At 34.7% G+C, this 21,287-nt stretch overlaps 1 protein-coding gene across 1 annotated transcript in view; it reads left to right on the top strand.

Annotated features, from left to right (window-relative positions):
* Positions 1–645: 645 nt before the first annotated feature.
* Positions 646–21,287, top strand: part of FAM13B (family with sequence similarity 13 member B) — a 63,359-nt gene continuing 42,717 nt past the window's right edge. The window contains exons 1-7 of the mRNA XM_052642949.1: positions 646–802; positions 1,228–1,440; positions 7,320–7,497; positions 7,797–7,938; positions 10,150–10,203; positions 12,502–12,597; positions 14,539–14,699. Coding sequence (XP_052498909.1) covers positions 646–802; positions 1,228–1,440; positions 7,320–7,497; positions 7,797–7,938; positions 10,150–10,203; positions 12,502–12,597; positions 14,539–14,699 — 1,001 coding nt within the window. The remainder of the gene's footprint in view (positions 803–1,227; positions 1,441–7,319; positions 7,498–7,796; positions 7,939–10,149; positions 10,204–12,501; positions 12,598–14,538; positions 14,700–21,287) is intronic.

Raw genomic sequence — 21,287 nt, 5'->3', positions numbered from 1 at the left:
TTGAGACATTAATATCCATTGCGAAGTTCAGTGATCAGTTTTGCCATTGTTTGATAAATAGGCAGTCATGGCATGGCATTAGTATTGGCTTCCCTGGTGGCTCAGCTGGTAAAGAATCCGCCTGCAGTGCATGAGATCCCAGTTTGATTCCTAGGTTGGGAAGATCTGCTGGAGAAGGGGTAGGGTACCCACGCCAGTATTCTTGGGCTACCCTGGTGGCTCAGCTGGTAAAGAATCTGCCTGCAATGTGAGAGACCTGGATTCGATCCCTAGGTTGGGCGGATCCCCTGGAGAAGGGAAAGGCTACCCACCCCAGTATTTTGGCCTGGAGAATTCCATGGACTGTGTAGTCCATGGAATCGCCAAGAGTCGGACACGACTGAGCAACATTCACTAAAGGGAGCATTCAGAACTAACTTCACATAGTAGAGAAAATGTTTAGATGATTGTATTGAGCTTTAATTGTAGAACACACTATGGGCCTGGTAACTGGAAGATATTTAATAGATAAGAACACATTCAGGTGTAAAGCCTTCTTCTTTAATGTATTTAGTCATATTGCCACCAGTTAATCATTATAGTCTTTTGTTTTTTTCCTTTCATTTGGCAGAAAAGACAGCTTTGATTTCTGGCTGCAAAAAAGATATGAGGAAGAGCTCCTCCCCTTCCTTGAGTAACTGCAACTCCGTTCTTGCTAACAAAATATTTGGAATTCCACTTGATGAGCTGCAGCAGGGAGGACATCCAGACAATGAGGTTCCGTTCATAGTCCGCCATGTAGTGGACTATATTGAGGAACATGGTATATATTTCCTTACGTTGAGGGCTAGCCTTTGTTTTAATAGACACAACTTATCCCATTTTGACCTTGGATTATTTTTTTCCTCAGTACTCAATGTCTAAAATATTGTGGGGAAAACTGATGGAAATTCCTTTTTTTTAGTGTGTCTTTCACTTAAAGTCATGTATTCAGATATGCCTGATTTAGAGCATATTTTAGTGGGAGGGACGATAAGAATATTTTTTAACGAATATAAGAGGGTGGGATAAAGTACAGTATCCTTCAAGACAGAGACTGTGTGATTTTAGATGTGTGATTTGAAGCTGTTCAGCCCTATCAGGGGATACAAGAATGGCTTTCTGAAAGTACAAATATTTTAAGTACATTGGAGAATGAATATATATGGTAGTTGAAACTTACTTAATTTTTGCCTTGAACTAATGTAGGAGGTCTGGAGCAACAAGGACTTTTTCAAGTCAATGGAAATGCTGAGACAGTGGAGTGGCTTCGGCAGAGATACGACAGTGGAGAAGAGGTGGATTTGGTTAAGGAAGCAGATGTTCCCTCAGCTATTAGTCTTCTTAGGTTTTTCCTTCAAGAACTTCCTGAACCTGTTATCCCTGGCAGTTTGCATATTCACTTGATGCAACTTTCTCAAGGTAACATAATCTGAATCTTACCAATCAATCACTTAACATTTAATTTCGAAATCTTTTATCTTTTAGAAATCTTGACATGTAAGCAGTAATTATAGTAATTCTGAGAATAATTTCTTAAGTTCCCATTTGAATACATATGCTCTTTGGGGCTGTATTGTCTAGTTAAAGGAATGGCAACCTCTTAGATTCCTGTGGTGCTATTAACTTTGTATGATTGGTTTTAGTGAGCCTAAGATATAAGATGAGAAGGAGGAAAAGCAGGAGACAAGAACAAAGAGAGAGAGAGGAAGGAACAACAACAAAAAAAGATGTGTGGCAGAATGCCCCATAATAGCCAGTGATGTTGGTTAGTGGCGATGTTACTATGTTTATCCTTGGTTTGATTGAATATTGTAGCAAAAACCCGGAGAAGGCAATGGCACCCCACTCCAGTACTCTTGCCTGGAAAATCCCACGGATGGAGGAGCCTGGAAGGCTGCAGTCCATGGGGTCGGTGAGGGTCAGACACGACTGAGCGACTTCACTTTCCCTTTTCACTTTCATGCATTGGAGAAGGGAATGGCAACCCACTCCAGTGCTCTTGCCTGGAGAATCCCAGGGACGGTGGAGCCTGGTGGGCTGCCGTCTATGGGGTCGCACAGAGTTGGACACGACTGAAGTGACTTAGCAGCAGCAGCAGCAAAAACCAGAAGACAGCTTTGATTCTAAGTTTGGACTATACCTAAAACTTGTTCTTGGACGCCTGAAGGAAAGTGAAAGTCTCTCAGTTGTGTCCAATTCTTTGCTACCCCATGATAAAATATCAAATTGGACATCAGATTGCAAACCAAATAAAGAAATTCATTTGTCTCTGTTGGGTTAGTGTTTTGGTGGTGACTAAAAGTAGGGCTTATCTGGGATGGACAAGAAAAATAAACCTAGAGGTATGCAGAAAGGTAAAAGAACCAAGAAGCGATGAGATGCTTCTGTTTCTTGAGCCAAATGGTGTTCATGTGTATATAATAGTGTGACATGTTTCATTACATAGGAAAGTTTATGAAGTTGACATGTAATACAGTTGACTCTTGAACAACATGGGTTTGAACTCACATATTTTTTCAATAAATTTGTACTATGGTACTACATGATCTACAGTTGGTTGAATCGACACATGGGGAACCGTGGACTTGGTGGACCTGCTGTAACGTTATACATGACTTTTCAATGGTGTGGAGGGTTGGCACCCCAACCCCTGTATTGTTTAGGGATCAACTGTATTATCCATTTCTTTGTTTTTTTTTTAAAATTTATTAATTTTAGTTGGAGGCTAATTACTTTACAGTATTGTAGTGGTTTTTGCCATACATCGATATGAACCAACCATGGGTATACATGTGTTCCTCATCCTGAGCCCCCCTCCCACATCCCTCCCCATCCCATCCCTCTGGGTCATCCCAGTGCATCAGTCCTGAGTACCCTGTCTCATGCATCGAACCTGGACTGGTGATCTATTTCACATATGATAATATACATGTTTCAATGCTATTCTCTCAAATCATCCCACCCTCACCTTCTCCCTCACAGTCCAAAAGACTGTTCTATACATCTGTGTCTCTTTTGCTGTCTCGCATATAGGGTTATCATTAACCATCTTTCTAAATTCCATATATATGTGTTAGTATACTGTATTGGTGTTTTTCTTTCTGACTTACTTCACTCTGTATATTTTTTCTGGCTTTTCGTTGTATTGTGGAAACTCTTTAATTTTTTGAAATGGAACTTCTAGAGAAATTCAGTGATAGTAAGAAATTATAACTGCTTCCTTAATCCCTACTCGCTGTGAGAGCTGGATATTTTGTTTGTATATATCCTTAAGTTGTGTATGGTTAGAAGAAGAGGATTTCCTTTTGAGAGTATTTTTCCATTTTATTTTTTCTTAAATTTATTACTATTTTTTTTTAATTTAAAAGCAAGCCTAAGTTAATAGATGGCTCTTATATATGTGTTAAAAGTCAATACAAAGATAATTTATGATCCTGTTACGTATGTTTTTCTCTATACAGCTAGATGATAGAGCTCATTTTATACTTGATTTATTCAGGAATGGTTAGCCTGATTCAGTTTTGTTTCTTTATTATGCCACCTGGATCAAAGAACAGGTTTCAGAATTAAGTATCAATATTGTCACCTTTTTTCAAAGTGTAATTTTCTTTTTTTGTCCCAAGAAATATTATTTTTGTTTTGAATTTCTGAATCTATTTCAAATTTCTTTTCTTGGAAGTAGGTATTTTTTCAAATGTTTATATTGAGTCACCTAATAAGCATTTTTGCACCCATTAAATATATATAATGAAACTGATGTGTTAGAGTTTTTTGAGCTCTTTTTATGTCTTAGAGGCATTCATTTTGTTTTTATAATGATAGGATTCCATTTTCCCTGTGTTATAGAATTGTAGACAGATCTTTTAAAGTTCTAAGAATCTGATAATCTTTCAGTTTTGACTGAAAATTTATAAATGAATAAGTGGGATAAGATTTAGTGATAATAAAGTTACTGCCTCTCATTGATGCTATCAGTCAGAAGCTGTTCTGTCAGTGAGGTTGTCATTTTCACTCCTACATTTACTCGTTTAAAAGTATGACAGTATCATGTACTGTGTTACTTATGGAGTTACATATATATCTTACTAATTATTCTATGTCAGTATTCACTTGTGAAGGAACTTAAGACGTGCAGAAATGCTTTTGGCCTGTTTTCAGAAAACCACCTTCCTCCTCTGTTGCCCATGTACATAACTATTAGCACACACCCATATACACACACATGCATGTACACACCCATATAAGACACCCATTTTTTTAATAGCTATGCAGATAGGTGTGGTGGTACTTGAGGTGATACTTGTATTTCTGTTGTAATAAAATCTATTTGTTCATCCTTTAATCATTTGGGAAGTTGTCTGGGTCTCTGGACAAAAGTCTCTCCATTTATCATAGGTAACTCTTACGTTAATATTTTAATTGATGTTCACAAATAGATGAAATTAGTGCTTTTAAGGTCACGGAGGGAGCATTTTTCCAGTTGCATCTGAGTTAGTGTTTTGTTTTTTTTTTAAAGAGTGGTTTTCATTTTCTGTGGCAGCAGGACATTGCAAAGTGATGTGGTGTGGTGTGGTGTGGTGTGATGTGGTTTGATCTTTAATTTAGACCAATATTTCACAACCTTGGTACTCCTGATACTTTGGGCTAGGTTATTCTTTAGTATAGGGGCTATCCTTGAATTTTAAGATATTCAGTAGAATCCCTGGACTCTGTCCACTGGTACCTCTTTCCCCCAGGTTATGACAATCATTCCATTCATTGTCAATGTTATCAACCATTGGTTTAGCTCATGATAGTTTGTCCAGTTGTTTATACATCATATTTTGGTAGAAAACACAATTCACAGTTCTGTGAATTTGTTGTTACATTTAAAAAAAACCTGTTAACAATGCTTAAAAGATTTCCTAGTCAGGGGAATCTTCTTTGATATGTACATATATTTTTCCTGGTTATGATTTAACTAGGTAGTAGGCTTAAAATGGCAACCCAATCCGCTACTCTTGCTTGGAAAATCCCATGGATGGAGGAGCCTGGTAGGCTGCAGTCCATGGGGTCGCTAAGAGTCGGACACGACTTCACTTTCACTTTCACTTTTCACTTTCATGCATTTGAGAAGGAAATGGCAACCCACTCCAGTGTTCTTGCCTGGAGTATCGCAGGCACGGGGGAGCCTGGTGGGCTGCTGTCTTTGGGGTTGCACAGAGTCAGACACTACTGAAGCAACTTAGCAGCAGCAGCAGCAGGCTTAAAAGGAAAAAAAAAGTTAAAGCAGATATATTTTTGACACACACACACACACACACACACACACACACACACACACACATTTAACTAGGAAGTAGGCTCAAAAGGAAAAAAAGTTTAAACAGATACGTTTTTAATACACACACACACACACGCTGCTCTGCCTTATTTGAAGACTTCAGAAGCAACCTGGTAGATGTAAATATTTTTGAGTACTTTTTTGAATACTGGAAATGTTCACTAATAAAAGTAAAGCAGCATTTTAAACAGTATTTCAGGCAAAACCAGTGTAGCCCACAATCTTATGACCCTGTCAAATCAAATGTTTTAGTAGTGCAACATCTTGTTTCAGTTACTGTGTAGTTATTCAGCTTCTTCAACTAATTTTTATTGAACCCCCTACTGTGTGCCAGGCACCGTTTTAGATTCTGGGAATGCAGAAGTGAACAAAACTGTCTTCATAGAGCTAAAATTCTGAAGGGGCATAAGGAGAGTTAAATGATAAAATAAATACAAGAGTATGTTACATAGCTAAAGAGAATGTTATGTAAAATTTGTCAGTGTTGATGTAGTCATCGTATTAATAATATTAATTGATGCACATATTTTTGAGTTGATATACATGGTTTTTCTTAAATAATCCTTTTCTGCTACATTTAGGTTGTTAAAAATTTCGGTGGCCCAGATGGTAAAGAATCTGCCTTCAGTGTGGGAGATGTGGGTTTGATTCCTGGGTCAGGAAGATCCCTTGGAGAAGGGAATGGCTGCCCACTGCAGTATTCTTGCCTGGAGAATTTCATGGACAGAGGAGCTTGGCAGGCTGCAGTCCATGGTGTCTCAAAGAGTTAGGCGCAACTGAGCGACTAACAGACTAACACTTTCACACTTTCATAGTCACAGATATTCAAAAAAACATTCATTCAGGGACTGTTCCAACCAATTATAAAGACAGAGTACCTGGGCAGTTGATAATATTATGAAATGTAGAAGAATTGTTACTGGTTGCATTTTAAATTTTAAGTAAAGCTCATATGACCATAGCTGTTTCTGTTAACTTCTTAGTGTTGTGTTATTTTGTAGAGATGACCAATATCATGATCATAACCTTTTACCAATAATTTTTTCCCCCAATAATTATTTTTAAATTAATTTTAAGGACCTCAAGAAAAATACAGAATGAAAGATAATTGGGTTAATTTTCCCTATTAGAGCAATTAATTACATTTTGAGGTACCTCTGAGAAATTACTTCTCCTCGTTGGGACCCTCACCAGTCAGTGGGTTGATACAGACCTAATTTCTGTTAATGAAAACTCATTGACCTAAACACAGGACCTGTCTTCTGGTAGTTGAAAATTCACTTCGTAAACCGAGAAGAATAATTTGGGTTTTTTTTGGCTGCATTATGCAGCTTGTAGGATCTTAGTTCCCTGACCAGAGATCAAACCCCTTGCATTGGAAGCCGAGAGTCTTAACCACTGCGTTGCCAGGGAAGTCCTGGAATGCATCCTAATTTATTGATAGTTCTGTTGATATTGTTGAATTTAATTGTCCTTTTCAGAATGTATTTAATTGTCCTTTGCAGAATGTTAAAAGAAGTCTGTTTTTTACTCTGTTTCTTCCTTGTTTTTTCTTTCATTCTGATACTGTTAGCTGGTTAAATTGCTTCTCATTTTTGCTTACTAGTGGTTGGTGTTGACTGGTATTGACGAGTACATTTTGACTTCTTAGAGTTGGCACTAATTTGGAAACACATGTACAGTCATGCAAAAGACAGTATGTTGAAAATTAAAATAAGCTCTAGGATTGGAGCCAGTGAATAATAGATGAAGAAGACATCCTCCAACAGTTGAGGGGTTGCATTCCTTCTCCACTTCTTCCACTTAATAAGTGAAATGCAAAGCCCTAAGGCATTTGGCCTCTGGTAGAGGAAGTGAAGAGGTTTTGAATTGTTATAGTAAACTGGTGATGTAGGTGGAGTAATGTGAATCTGGCAAAATATCTGAGCTTTGCTTTTACTTCATTAAGAACAAACCCTGTCATTATGTTTTATAGATTATAATAATGAAGATGAGTTTGGAAGAAAGTTGAGGTTCCTCTTGCAACAGCTTCCACCTGTTAATTACAGTTTGTTAAAGTTCCTGTGTAGATTTTTAGCCAATGTAGCATCACACCATGAAGAAATCTGGTCAGCAAACTCTTTGGCTGCTGTCTTTGGTCCAGATGTCTTCCAGTAAGTTTTTCACAAATTTTTGTTTGATTAAAAAACATTATATTTGTGAAATAGAATCATTATACTGTCTCCCAAGGGTCATAGGTTGCTTGATGAACCATTGTTTTTTATGGTAGAGCTGATTAATCCTCCCAGCATTTCTGTGAACAAGGTACAAATTAGGTTGGCTTTACAGATGGGAAAACCGAGGCACAGAATGGTGGCATAAATCACTCAGGTCTATAAAGTGACTCAGTTTCTTCAGACTTTGTCTGTGATGGATTTAAGGACTCTCAATTCATTTTGGACTTTTCATTTAGTATTTACACAGATGTGGAAGATCTGAAAGAACAAGAAATAGTAAGCAGGATAATGGCTGGACTTCTGGAAAATTACTATGAGTTTTTTGAGAATGAAGAGGAAGATTTTTCATCTAATGATTTGAGTTCAATTACTGAACAGGTGAGAATATTTTAAATATTCTACTTGGAGGGAGGTTTTTTTCATTTGCTAAAGAATAAGCTCTTAAAGGCTTGGCCCAAACTTAGGTGGAATTTTTAAGTACTAAACTTAGACGTAATTTTCTTGGTTATTATACATTATCATAGGTGATATTTCTATGTAGTATATGAATGTGATTTTTTTTCTGAACAACTTCTTGTCAATTTGGGATATGGAAAAGGAATCGAAACCAGAGATACGCTAGAGCCTTTGTGGATTTTCTTGTGTTTTTCTTTTGTTAAATTAAGCATTGTTTATTTTGTAACAGTAGTGTGTTTTTGTTTTTGCAAAGGAATTGCTAGCATAGAGGAATGTAGGCAAAGGTTGAGAATTAGAAGGTAGAGGGAAAGGTGGTATATAAAGTTGACACAAACTTTTAAAAATGTTTATTTGATTGAAGTAGCAAGTCAGTGCAGCAATGTAACCATTATCATATTAATTCCCATTAGGGAAGCATCAGGAGAGTAATAGTCTAGGTTGCAGATGTTTTAAATTTTGTGGCTGTTAAATATTAAAACCCATTTCTCAACAGTATATTTTGTTGTTACCATTATGCCTTAATGGTTGAGACTATAAAAGGGTCCTCATTCATTTTTTCTTTATGAAATGAGAATATTGATTCTGAGTAATTGTTATGGACTATAAAGCCACATTAATCCAGACTTCTCAGGTTTAGAATTCATGCTTTAGGTTTGTCTGGAATTCTTTCTTGTGTACTTAAGTGAAATGATTTCTCAAGCAAACTTTTATATTAGAACCTATTTATATTTTGAGTTATTTATATTTTGAGTGTGGGTAGGGCTGCTACCTTTTAAAAAATAACTAATAATTCACCTGGTTAAAAATAAATAAGGTAAAATATATGGTAAAATGTCCTATTTTTACCTGTGCCCATCCTCTCCCTCTCATTGGTTTTTTAATGTGTTTTTCCAGAATTTCTTTATGCAAATGTAAGTAAATATTCCTTCTTAGTATTTTTAATTTAATATTTTATTTTTTATGGAAAGTAGCATACTTTACATACTATTCTACACGTTGTTCTTTTTTAATCGTTTGACAATGTATCTTGTAGATCTTTTATTGAAATGTAAAGAACATAGTCTTTTTTTTTTTAATATCTGTGTAAGTTCTCTGTTGTATGAATGTAGCATATAATTTATCTGATTCATAGTATCTGTATCCACTTGAAATGGTGATAGCACATCTTGGTTTTCTCAGAGGCATCGTAGTTTATATTTGCTTTCTAATGTAATTTTTAGAAATAATAAAAAATTATAAAAGAATATAATAAAATGATAAATTATTGTTATTTTAGTAGCTTCCCTTTTCACTTTCAAATGTGTCCAAGTTTAGATGATAAATTATATAGTTATGCTATTTATTGATGGACAGTAGATTATTTCCCTTCATTTGTTCTTAAACTATAAAGCAGCATCTCTTGAATGTTTATCATACAGATTTTCATTCATTCTTATAGGTGTTGGCTTTGATTATGTGAGTTAGGAGTTTTATATCCCAGGTAGCCCAGCTTTTATTTAAAAGGGTTTCTATACTGTTGTGAACTTTTATAGATAAGTCTTTTTAATAATTGTGAATTATACTTTCCCTAGGTTTGTGTTAGTTTCAGATGTATAACATAGTGATTCAGTTATACATATTACACATTCAGTTATGTAGCTATCCTTTTTCAGGTTCTTTTCTCTTATAAATCGTTACGAAGTATTGAGTATAGTTTCCTGTGCTGTATAGCAGTGGTACACAATTATCCCAAACTCCTAATGTATCTGCCCCACCATTACCTTTGGAAGTTTGTTTTCTATGTCTATGGATCTATTTTATAAATATCTATTTTTTTTAAGATTCCACATATAAGCGATGTCACATGATATTTGTCTTTCTCTTTCTGGCTTACTTCCCTTAGTATGATCTTTTAAGTCCATCCATATTACTGCAAATGGTATTATTTCATTCTTTTTTATGGCTGAGTAATATTCCATTGTGTGTGTGTATGTATCAGTCACGTGTGTATATATGTATCAATCATATCTTCTTTATCCATTCATCTGTCAGTGAACATTTAGATTGCTTGCATATTTTGGCTGTTGTAAATAGTGCTGCTGGGAATACTGGGGTGCGTGTATTTTTTCAAATTAGAGTTTTTGTCTTTTTCAGATACATGCCCAAGAGTGGGACTGCTGGATCACATGCGACTCTATTGTTAGTTTTGTAAGGAACCTCCATACTGTTTTTCATAGTGGCTGCCCCAATTTACATTCCCACCAAGAGTGTAGGAGGGTTGCTTTTTCTCCACACTCTCTCCAGCATTTATTTTTTGTAGACTTTTTGATGGTGACCATTCTGACTGGAGTGAGGTTAATACCTCGTTGTGGTTTTGATTTGCATTTCTCTAATAATTAGTGATTTTGAACAGTTTTTCATGTGCCTTTTGGCCATCACATGTCCTCTCTGGAGAGATGTCTGTTTAGATCTTCTGCCCATTGGTTTTTTTTTTTTAATTGTACTGTGTGGGCTGTTTGTTTATTTTGGAAATTAATCCCTTGTGAGTTGCATTGGTTGTAAGTATTTTTCCCCCCATTCTGTAGGTTTTTTTGTTTTGTTTATGGTAAGTTTAATTAGGTCTCATTTATTTTTGTTTTTACTCTCAGAAATAAAGCCAAAAAGATATTGTTACAATATGTGTCAGAGAGTGTTCTGCCTATGCTTTCCTCTAAGGGTTTAATAGTATCCAGTCTTATATTTAGGTCTTTAGTCCATTTTGAGTTTATTTTTGTGTGTGGTGTTAGAGAATGTTCTGATTTCATTCTTTTACATGTAGCTGTCTGATTTTCTCAACACCACTTATTGGAGAATTTGCCTTTTCTCCATTGTTTAGTCCTGTCTTCTTTGTCATTGATTAGTTAGCTGTAGGTCGGTTCCTTAAATTTTTAATATTTTCTTCATGTAACCATTTTTACCATTGTCTGACTTTCCTTCCCTCTTCTTCTTCCTTCCTTTCCTTTCTTCCTCTCCTCTCTCTTTTCCAGTATCAGAAACTGTTAAGAAAACAGTAAAAGATGTCAAATTATAATTTACCATGTATAAACTGAGGATGAATACATATGTATACACGCACATATATATGTATATATGTTATATATGTATTTGTGAGATAAATCAAGTCAGTAGAATTTGTAGCCTGAAACAGTGCTCCATGGAACTTTTGGCATATTTTTTTGAAGGTTTCCAACTATACAGTATGTGACTTAAGAAACTTGATTAAAATAAAGAACTAACACAGCTGTTCAAAATTATTTTTGCTGAAAAGAAAATGACAAGAAGAGGACAAATGAATATATGTGCCTTAAATGTTTAATGCTTTTTGATATCCATATGAACTCATCTTTGGGGAATTCGGTGTGCCACCTTTCTTTTCATTTTAGTTCAGCAGTTAATTTTTTAAAATAAAGTTAATGGCTGCTGAAAATGAAACAACATACATACATTTGTGTTACTCATTTTCTGCTTTTCTGAGATAATTTGATTTATAAGAAACTGATGATGCCAATTTGATTTAAAGTTTATATCTTGACTCTTCTAAAGTCTGCAGGGTATATCTTGATTATGTTTTACATTGTGGTATAATTCTCTGATATTTCTATTATCCTGCAGCTTTCTTACGTAAACTGAAATATATTCATAGCTCACATATATTGCATTTATATTTCTGTATTTTTTTAAGCACTGTAAAAACTGACTCAGAATATATTGTGCTTTATGTTAAATAGTTGTGGTCAGTTAACACCTGGAAATAATGTTGAATTCTGCAGATTTGACTGTGAATAGAAAAAAGGATATTAGCATATTGAACAGAATATGCTCAATAAACAGGGTAACGTAGTGAGTCCTGAGAGACAACAAGGTATATCACTTATCTTGGCTCATGTTGCTAATCACCAGAATCTATTATCTTGTCTATTTTTCTTACAGTTTGAATTATAACTGGATTTCAATAGTACAGATTTCTGAAATTTCTTTTTTAGGGTAGATTTCATATCTTTCATATTTGACTTGTGAAGCTGAATTGATCAGATCTGAGTGAAAGTAAAATCTCCTCAAACTCAGCACCGTTTGGTTGCATTTTAAAGTTGTTATAACTTAAATGCTGCTAATTTGTTATCCACATACATAAAGAGGTGGGCAGACCTGGCCTGTCCTGGCAGTGCATTGATTTTCCCCCTGATTTTGATATTTGAGGAAAGCAAAGCTTATTTAGCACTCTCTACTTTTACAGTTTCATCCCATTAATGCAAATATTTGGCCATTAGGTCTTTTTCAAGGTAGTAGATTTTTTTTTTAATAGTATGAGAGGTCTCATCTGATTGGAGATGTTGAATAAGGAGTGTTTGAGTAATGACCCAGAGTCAGAGAACAGATTCTGTGTATGAGATCCTTAAATGATTGCAAATCCAGTAGAGTGGTTTGAAGATGTAGGTGATAATTATGTTTCTTTATACGTTTGAGAAGGCAGGTAGCAGCGTTCTCCACAAGCTGGAGTCTGGAGAGCAGGCATTTCACGAGGTCCTAGAGAAGGGAATTACAGCAGTCAAAGAAGGAAGAGATGTAAGTATGGCTGAGGGTTTTCCATAAGTGAAGTTGAGTCAGGTGCCTATGTAGGGTAGGTTCAGAATAACTTATGAAAAGAATAGAGTATTGATAAGCAGAAGGTCAAATTGATAAGAAGAGGATCAAGAAGAACTTTTGAAGCTAAGTTATGGGGTGATGGAGCATTTTTATCTAATTTTTACTCTTATCCAAACCAATTTAATGAATTTTTACTGCAAGAAATTACACTAGAAGGCCTGGGGTGAGGGGTGGGGGAATGAGAAGAAAAACCCATAGGCAATAGATTGTGTTCATGTCCTGTCTTAGTTGATGGTTACTGGTGAAAATATTAGGAAATAATCTATTAATTTACATAAAGCTTATTGAATCAAATATATATTTATTATAATTCAGTGTAAAGTTTTAATGGAAAGAGCTATTGACTGTAGACAAACTGATTCTAAAATCGGTGATGTAACATTAAAATTGCAGTACTTCTGAACCAAAAATGTGTGTACTGAATAGTTATCTAGCCTCAGTTTAAGTAGTCACCTTCCTTTTTTTTTTTGCGGCCTTCTACTCTTGTACTCAAACCTGAGAACAGTATTTTCTTGCCAGTTTTTTTCTTCCCTGGATTATCAAGTAGATATTAATTAAATACATTCTTGATTTTAAGTAATTTATTAAATACATGGATACAGAAAGAGAGTAGCTTTCCATTTCATTCAGTTTAAAAACTGACCTGTCATTTGAAATTTTCACCTTTCTGTATAAATCTAACTTCTCAGTTAACCATTTCTGTGTGTGTGTTAGTCGCTCAGTCGTGTCCGACTCTTTGCGACCCCATGGACTGTAGCCCACTAGGCTCCTTTGTCCAAGGGATTCTCCAGGCAAGAATACTGGAGTGGGTTGCCATGCCCTTCTCCAATAACCATTTAGGCCAATGATTTTCAGTACTTGTTGATTAGGAGTTGGTAGAGTATCAAAGTATAATTACTTTCTGAATTAAGTTTTCGTTTCTGAGAGTCTTGTAGCAATTGTTGTATTTGCCTGTCAGGGAAAACACCAGTATTACATGTAGCAGTGAATTTATTCTAGGTATTATCAGCCCATTTGGCTAGAGTGGACAGAACTATTTATGTTTACTGTTTAACATTTTTAATGACTAGTATTAATTTATAAAAAATGGTATGACTTTATGGCTAGTTTCTTCTGTGGGATAGCTTAATAAATGTTTTTCATTTGAAAATATTTTGTTGGTTTTCCTTCTCAGATATTTGTGTCTTTTTAATTAGAATGATTATTTACTTATGTAGCCAATTTGATGATAGAAAATGTTTTATAGCCTCTGCCAGAAAGAGAATTGTAACCTTGACTTGTGCTTCATGGTAAAAATAGTGAATTCTTCCTTGTTGTAAGGTCCAGTTTCTGCATGAAGAGTTGAGTCTGAACCATTTAGAAGTTAGCTGTCATTTTCTAAAACATAGTTAAGACCTTAAGGAAAAATTTCTGTGCCCTTTTTTCCCCACACTTATTCTGTATTAAAATCACTTGTTCAGTGCACTTGGAAATTGGAGAGGTCAATTGAAGTCTTTGTTGTAGCTCTTAGATTTACAAATCTGGTTGGTTAGGAAATGAAGCTTTTTAAATAAATGTTAATTAACTATAGTGTGCATGCTTTTTCATAGTTTGCAGTCTTATTTATATTCCTAGTGATACACTAATATAATCATTACCTTCTGGTTTAAAATATTATGTTTGGTTTGAAATTTTACTCTAATTTTTGAAATTTTGAAATTTTACTCTGGAGAAGTTGGCAGATACTTTGTAAGGGAAATTGGTCTTAGGAAATGAAGCTGAAAATGAGTTGTGTTTAAATTTTTCTTAGAATAGTATGTTTTAGATATCAGTTAACAGTTTCATTAAATTTTAATTCTCAGTTTCCTCTTATTTATATAGGTTAATGAACTTTCTGAGGAAGAAGAAGAAGATGAAAAGCTGGAACATATAGAAGAACTTCCAGAAGAGGGTGCAGGAAAATCAGATGACATGCCAGAGGTGGTACAATTAAGGATGACTGAAAACATCCTGGAACGAAATAGTGTTACAGCATCAACAAGGTAGTATTTCATTTGAAAGGACTAGTTTTTGAGCACTTCATTCTGGTTGTAAATTCACTCAAGCACTAAATTACACAGATTATAACGATATATGAAAGATTAGTTTGTATATAAAAAAGAACAATAAGAATGTTTTAAAGAAATAAACTGGTTAAGGAGTTTTCAGCTATTAATACCTTCTAAAAAATAACCTCTTATGTATATTTTCTCTTAAAGTTTATTTGTTTTTGTATTATTAGTGTATTAGTTGGGTTGGGTAAAATTTAGAACCTTTGAAAATAGAATTGCTAGAGAAACATATAGTGGTTGAGTTGACTGTATTTCCAGCTCCTAGGCACTAGATTGAATTAGGCTTTGAGGAGAGGACTCTGTGATTCTTTAAGATGGTGCTTTCCAATCCTTTCATGTATAAAGTGCTATTAAAGATGGTAGGCTGTAGGCACTGTCGTAGCACATAGGTAGGATCATTGGACACAGTGTTTAGGAAGCATTAGAGAATTCAAGAACGCCCCATACATAGCTCTAGGTTTGCTAAATTCCGTCCTAGTTCTCTGTAAAGCTCCATGGTTTTCTAATTAGGGGGATGGTTACTTGTTTAGGCCTCTAGATATTTTTCATTAAATTTGTGCTCAATAAAATAGTGATTTAAAAAGTAGAGAAAATAATAATTTGATTAAACAAATATTTAATTATTAATTTAAATAAATATTTAATTATTAATTCAATTAAGTAGTAATTTAAGAGACAACAAAATATCATTTAAAAAATAACTAGTAATTTAATGAAAGACTATTCAGTGTCATCTAGACAAATTATAAAGTAGTTTAAAGTATATACTTCTAAACTTTTGTTTAGTTGCTAGGTCATGTTTGACTCTTGTGATCCCATAGACTGTAGCCTGTCAGGCTTCTCTGTCCATGATATTTCCCAGGCAAGAATACTGGAGCAAGTTGCCATTTCCTTCTCTAGGGGATCTTCCCAACCCAGGGATAGAGTCCATGTCTCCTTTATTACAGGGAGATTCTTTACCACTGAGCCACCAGGGAAGCCCATACTTCTAAATACTACTATTAAATGTCTCTTTGGGATGCTGTATTTTTATATTAGTTACAGTTTCTTCAGACGTGAAGATAATTTTGTTATATTAACATGTTTATTCACCTTTTTGGTGGTGGTTTAGTTACTAAGTCGTGTCCAACTCTTAAGACCCCATGGACTGTATGTAGCCCGCCTAGCTCATCTGTCCTTGGAATTTGGAATTTCTCAACCTACTGGAGTAGGTTGCCATTTTCTCCTCCAGTTCACCTTTTTGCCCCGGTATAATTTTTTGTTTGTACTTTTCTGCTTACATGATATTCTTAATTCTATGTTAGATATATATGAAACTACTTATAAGCTATATGTTAAAGTATTTAGCTATGTCTTAATTATGTATTTAATTCTTTTTTCTGATCTTTGAGTTATTCCAGCTTACTCTACAGCTTTTGTTCTTAGGTCCTTTTCTCCTTCTTTTGACTTTTTCCAAATAAATTTGGAAAATTCATTAGGCTCAGAAAGAAAATTTTTCTGTGACTTTTGATAAGTATTTCCAGACTGCTTAAAATGCTTGTCTCAGTTTTCATTACCATTAGCAATATTTTCTTGAGCACCTGAAAACAATAGATTTAAACTGATGGTCTTTATTTTCTTAGAGTTATGCTCGCCAATAATGTAACCACTAGCTACATATGGCTATTTAAATTTAAACTTAATTAAATGAAATTTAAAAAATTTCTGCAGTTGTGCTAGTCACATTTCAGGTGCTCAGTAGCCATATGTGATGAGTGGCTACCATAATGGACAGTGCAGATACAGAGCAGTTCTATCACTGTAAAAATTTCTTTTGGATAGTGCTCATTTAGAAAGGTAAATTCGTTAGGCACATTATTTGTTTACCAGCAAGGTTAAATATTGTTTGAAATGCATGCTGCTAATAGTTTCTTGTTTTGGATCATCTGTCTACCTTTGTAGAGGATCCTCCTTCCCTCCAACATAGCCATTTTTAGATGGAGTCATTGGAGATTTGAGGGTAGTCAGAATTCCTTAATTGCAAATCATAGAAACAGATCTTGGTTAATGGAAAGAAAAAAGATAATTTATTAGAAGAATGCTGGATAGGTGCCAGATTTGAAAGGAAAAGCAGAGAGAAGAACATGAGAGCTCTAGAGAATTTAGTATAAAAGGGTCATGGAAGAATCTCTTCAGCATGTGGGTGTTGCTGTGAGAGTTCAAGCTACTTCCTTCCATCTATCATTCTGCTCAAGATCAGATTCCTGTCGGGTAGCAGGGGAGAGGATCTGGCATAAATTGGATCATGTGTCCATTCCCCAACCAGGGTAGAGGTGAGTCATTGTAATTTATGCAGGTATCAAGAGCACTGGTTGGAGGGAAGAACTAGTTTGCCACAGAAAAATGGGGCTAATACCAAAAGAAAGGGGTAGGGGTATCAGGCAACACAAATGGATGTGTCTGTCACAGTGGTCTTCTAGATTTAGTGCTGATCCCTATAAATTTCAGTTAGTATTTATACATTAATATTTTAGTTTTGGCTGATTGAGAGCATAAAGGCAAAGAATACATTCACCTTAAAAAAATTTTTTTTAAAATTTTGTGTTGGGGTATAGCCGATTAACAATATTGTGATAGTTACAGGTGAACAGCGAAGGGACACAGCCATACATATACAAAAATACATTCACCTTTGATGAAAGAAAGGTAGGCAAGATATATCCTAGAATGCGCAGGACCTAGAAAATAGGGAGCTCTTAATAAATTCATTTTAGGGAATTAATAGATACTGTGTTGCATGAAACTAGTGATTGAACTTTTGCTAACTAAATGTCTTGTGTCTTTTTTTTTCTTAAGATTTTTGTATTTTGACTTTGCTGGGTCTCTGTTGCTACACATGGGCTTTCTCTAGTTGTGAGTGGGGGCTACTCTTTACTGCGATGTGTAGTCTTCTCATTGCAATGGCTTCTCTTATGCAGAGCACGGACTCTAGGCATGTGGGCTCAGTAGTTGAGGTCCGTGGGCTCAGTAGTAGTGGTTTGAGGGCTCTAGAGCACTGGCTCAGTAGTTGTGGCCCATGGGCTTAGTTGCTCCATGGCATTTGAGATCTTCCTGGACCAGGCATCAAACCCGTGTCCCCCGCATTGACAGATGGATTCTTAACCAGTAGACCACCAGTGAAGCCCATTAAAGTTTTGTCTCTTTGAGTTTTCCTCTGAGGTAGCTTACAAATATTTTATGGAAGTATTAGATAGCCTACTTTGTCTTTCTGTGGGAAGATATGTTAGAAACCTCAGGGAAATAAACATTAAGTGACAGTTGAGCAATTGTTAAACATTTTGGTCTCAGATGTTATACTCTTACAAATCATTAAGGACTCCAAAGCCTTTTGTTGATGTTGATTTTATACCTTTGGATAGTTGCCATATTATAAATTAAAATAGCATAAACTGCTGGGTGTGTTCTTTGTTGAGTTGTACTTTGAAAGATGCTTAGTATTTGTAGCTGAAATACAGCTATTTATGATCTAACAGGTTTTGTTGTTGTTGATAGATTTCTCCTCCTCTGTTAGTTTTAAGTCATTGATTCTCAGACTTTTTGGTTTAGTTTGTGGACCACAAATAATTGTTACTGTGGGTGATAGCTATTGGCATTTACTCTTTTGGGAACCAAAACTGAGAAATTTCTTAAAGTAGTAATGAACTCATTACATGTTAATGTAAAATTTTTTAATCAAAAGTAGCTTTTTTAGAATCTTCCAAGAATCTTTAGTGAGAAATTTTTTTAGTGGCATAGTTTACATTTTTACAAATCTTTTTCATGTCTAAGTTGATAGACAGTAGCTAGATTCTCACATTTTCTTTGGTATTTAATTTGTTGCCATCTGTTATTTTGGTTGAAGTATGTGAAGAAAATCTAGCATTATATAAGTAGGTAGCTGGGAAAAGGTAGAGAATTTTTATAGTCTTTTCGGATAATTGTGGATATTCTTTGACAGTACACCAAAACTCAATAAGTTATAGTTTATTAAAGGTTATTTGTAATGTGGAACCCAAAAGCATATCTGAATTTTTCATACTCTGATCCGTTGGTCTCTCCTGTACTTTGAGAGAATCTTTTAGCCATGCTTGATTTTGTAATATGGTATATTGATATTTTGAAAAATACTGCCTTACTGAGTTATTCAGAGCTTCCAAACAGTGATATATATATATATCTATTTGTTGTATTATATCAAAATATATATTCTTTAATATCACCACTAATTATATCAAAAGTATCTTTAAGTATTAGTATGCTATTAAGCTTCTGGTGGAGGATACAGATTTTCCAGAATTCTAATTTTTGCTGGAAAACCCAAATTAGTTCTGTTAGTCTTGCTCATTTTTGAGAAAATTTCTACCAGATATTCAAGTTGAAATAACTGTAATCTGTCAGTCTATCTTTCAAGTAAAAATGAGTGTTCCATGCTAAAAGTTAAGCTCTCAACTCAAACAAGACAAGCATCGTTCTGTTCCGAGCTGTGCAGCAGAATTTGCTTAGTGTGTACTTCCTATTTGTCATACTACATATTAAAAAGAAGTATATTCAAGGGCTGAGATAATTTAATAATATGTATTACTTCTTCATCAAGGACTTGCTCCTTTTAAGAAAAGATTGCAACTGAGTAGTGATGAGGAATGCACTGGGCATGGTTTGTTTGCTATCACTTGCCTGAACTTATGCTAAGACCCAAAGCAGTGTTTTTCTACCATTGATTTTGCATCATCATGCAAATATCAGCACAGTGAAATATTATGAAAAAACAGTTTCGATCTTTAGTTCACAGACCACTGTTGCAGAACCAGTTTAAATATTATCTACTACTTGGTTTAAATATTTGTGTATGGGTTGTACTGAGTGACTTATTTATGCATCTGTTATTTCTATACATTGTTTGCCATTAGTCATATTTTGTTAAGATTGAGCCACGTGCAAAGTGGAAAAAATGGTGGGATTCAGGGTATGGGTAATGTAGGTTATACAAAAAGCAGAAGTTTTGGTTACTTCTGAGGCTCAGTCTTACTCATGAAGCACAAAGAAATCCCAAGCTTGTTTCTAAAGTGTGTTGTATCTGTAGATGAAAAATGATTGCTTTATATTCACGTTTATATACTACTTGGCTTTATTTAGATATACAAATGTTAAAGGAATCTTAACCTTTTAATAGAGAGAAAATAGAGAGTTCTGAAAGAGTTCTTTATTTTCACTGTGCTTTTCACAGTCTATTTCCTAGACTGTATCGAAAAGGTTTATTTTGGCTTGAGGTTAGTTAACTTTTAATTTATATTGCTTCTAGAACTACAAATCAAAAACCCAGCTAATTGGCATTATTATAAAGTTCATTTAAAATTGTACTTTTAATGCCTTGCTAAAACTTGGAATTTATAAAGAATAAAAAGTTTTATGCTCTTTTTCATGTGTTGTTGCTGCTAGGGCTTCATTTTTGTGAGCTCATTAGTTTATGATGGTTTGATTTTAGGTGTAATGCAGGAAAGAAGATGTAGTGGTTAAGGAAGAATTCCAAGTTGAGGAATTTGAGACTGGTTTGCACTTCATTCTGTGGATACCTTATATGTTGAAATCCCATGGCAGAGGAGCCTGGCAGGTTACAGTACATAGGGTCGCAAAAGTCGAACACAACTTAGCAACTAACACTTTTCTATTGTTGAAGAAATGTCCCTTCAGCTGATTATAGGTGCACAAGAAATGTAGTAGTTACTTTTTCCTTTAAGCCCAGTAAATAAGCAATTTGCAGAATATTTCAATTGGTAATCATTTCACCACATTTTTGCTAGCTAGGTTCCACTTAAAAGCGAAAAGAGGAAGAAAATGTACTTGGGTGGGAGTATCAGAAATGTTGGGTGGAAAAAAGTAAAATTTATGCTTTGGGTCAATAAGATAAATTGTTAAAACATTTTTTGAAGTTCCAGAGCATAATAAGAACCAGACAGGTTCTCTTCCTCCTTCCTGAAAATGATATATTTGGTATTTTAAAAACTTGTGGTTGTTATAACTTACTAACTTTTTAATAGTGAGGAATCTTTTCAATTTTAGGTATAGGGTATTCCCAAATTGATGGGGAAAGTGCAGAAATGGATTTTGCTTTTGACTGGAAAGGAATATGTGGCTTTTGTTTTGTTTTATATATTTACTTTCCAAAACTATAGTTTTTGAAATAGTCATTTAGTGGGGCTCTGGCATAAATTATCTGGAAATCATCCTAATTTTAGATTGTGAAAATTAACCATTAATGCCTTTCTGATTTGGATAATGAGTAGTAATAGTTCTCTATCGTTCATCTGTTTTAGCAATGTTGTATTTGTACATAATTTATAGCTCTTGATATAGTAGTGATTAATGAAAACAAAAAGACTTTTCCCCCTGCTTTATAGTAGGTTATGCTTAAATATTTTTATAGAATAAGCCAGATTCAGAATTTTGTCCCCCTTTCCCTACCTCCCACCGAGTTGCATAGTACTTGGGAAAAAATTTGTGGAC

This window comes from Budorcas taxicolor, chromosome 7, assembly GCF_023091745.1.
Source record: "Budorcas taxicolor isolate Tak-1 chromosome 7, Takin1.1, whole genome shotgun sequence".
NCBI classification, from domain to species: domain Eukaryota; kingdom Metazoa; phylum Chordata; class Mammalia; order Artiodactyla; family Bovidae; genus Budorcas; species Budorcas taxicolor.
Note: the sequence above shows the minus strand (reverse complement) of the source record. Positions and strands in the feature narration are given on the sequence as shown.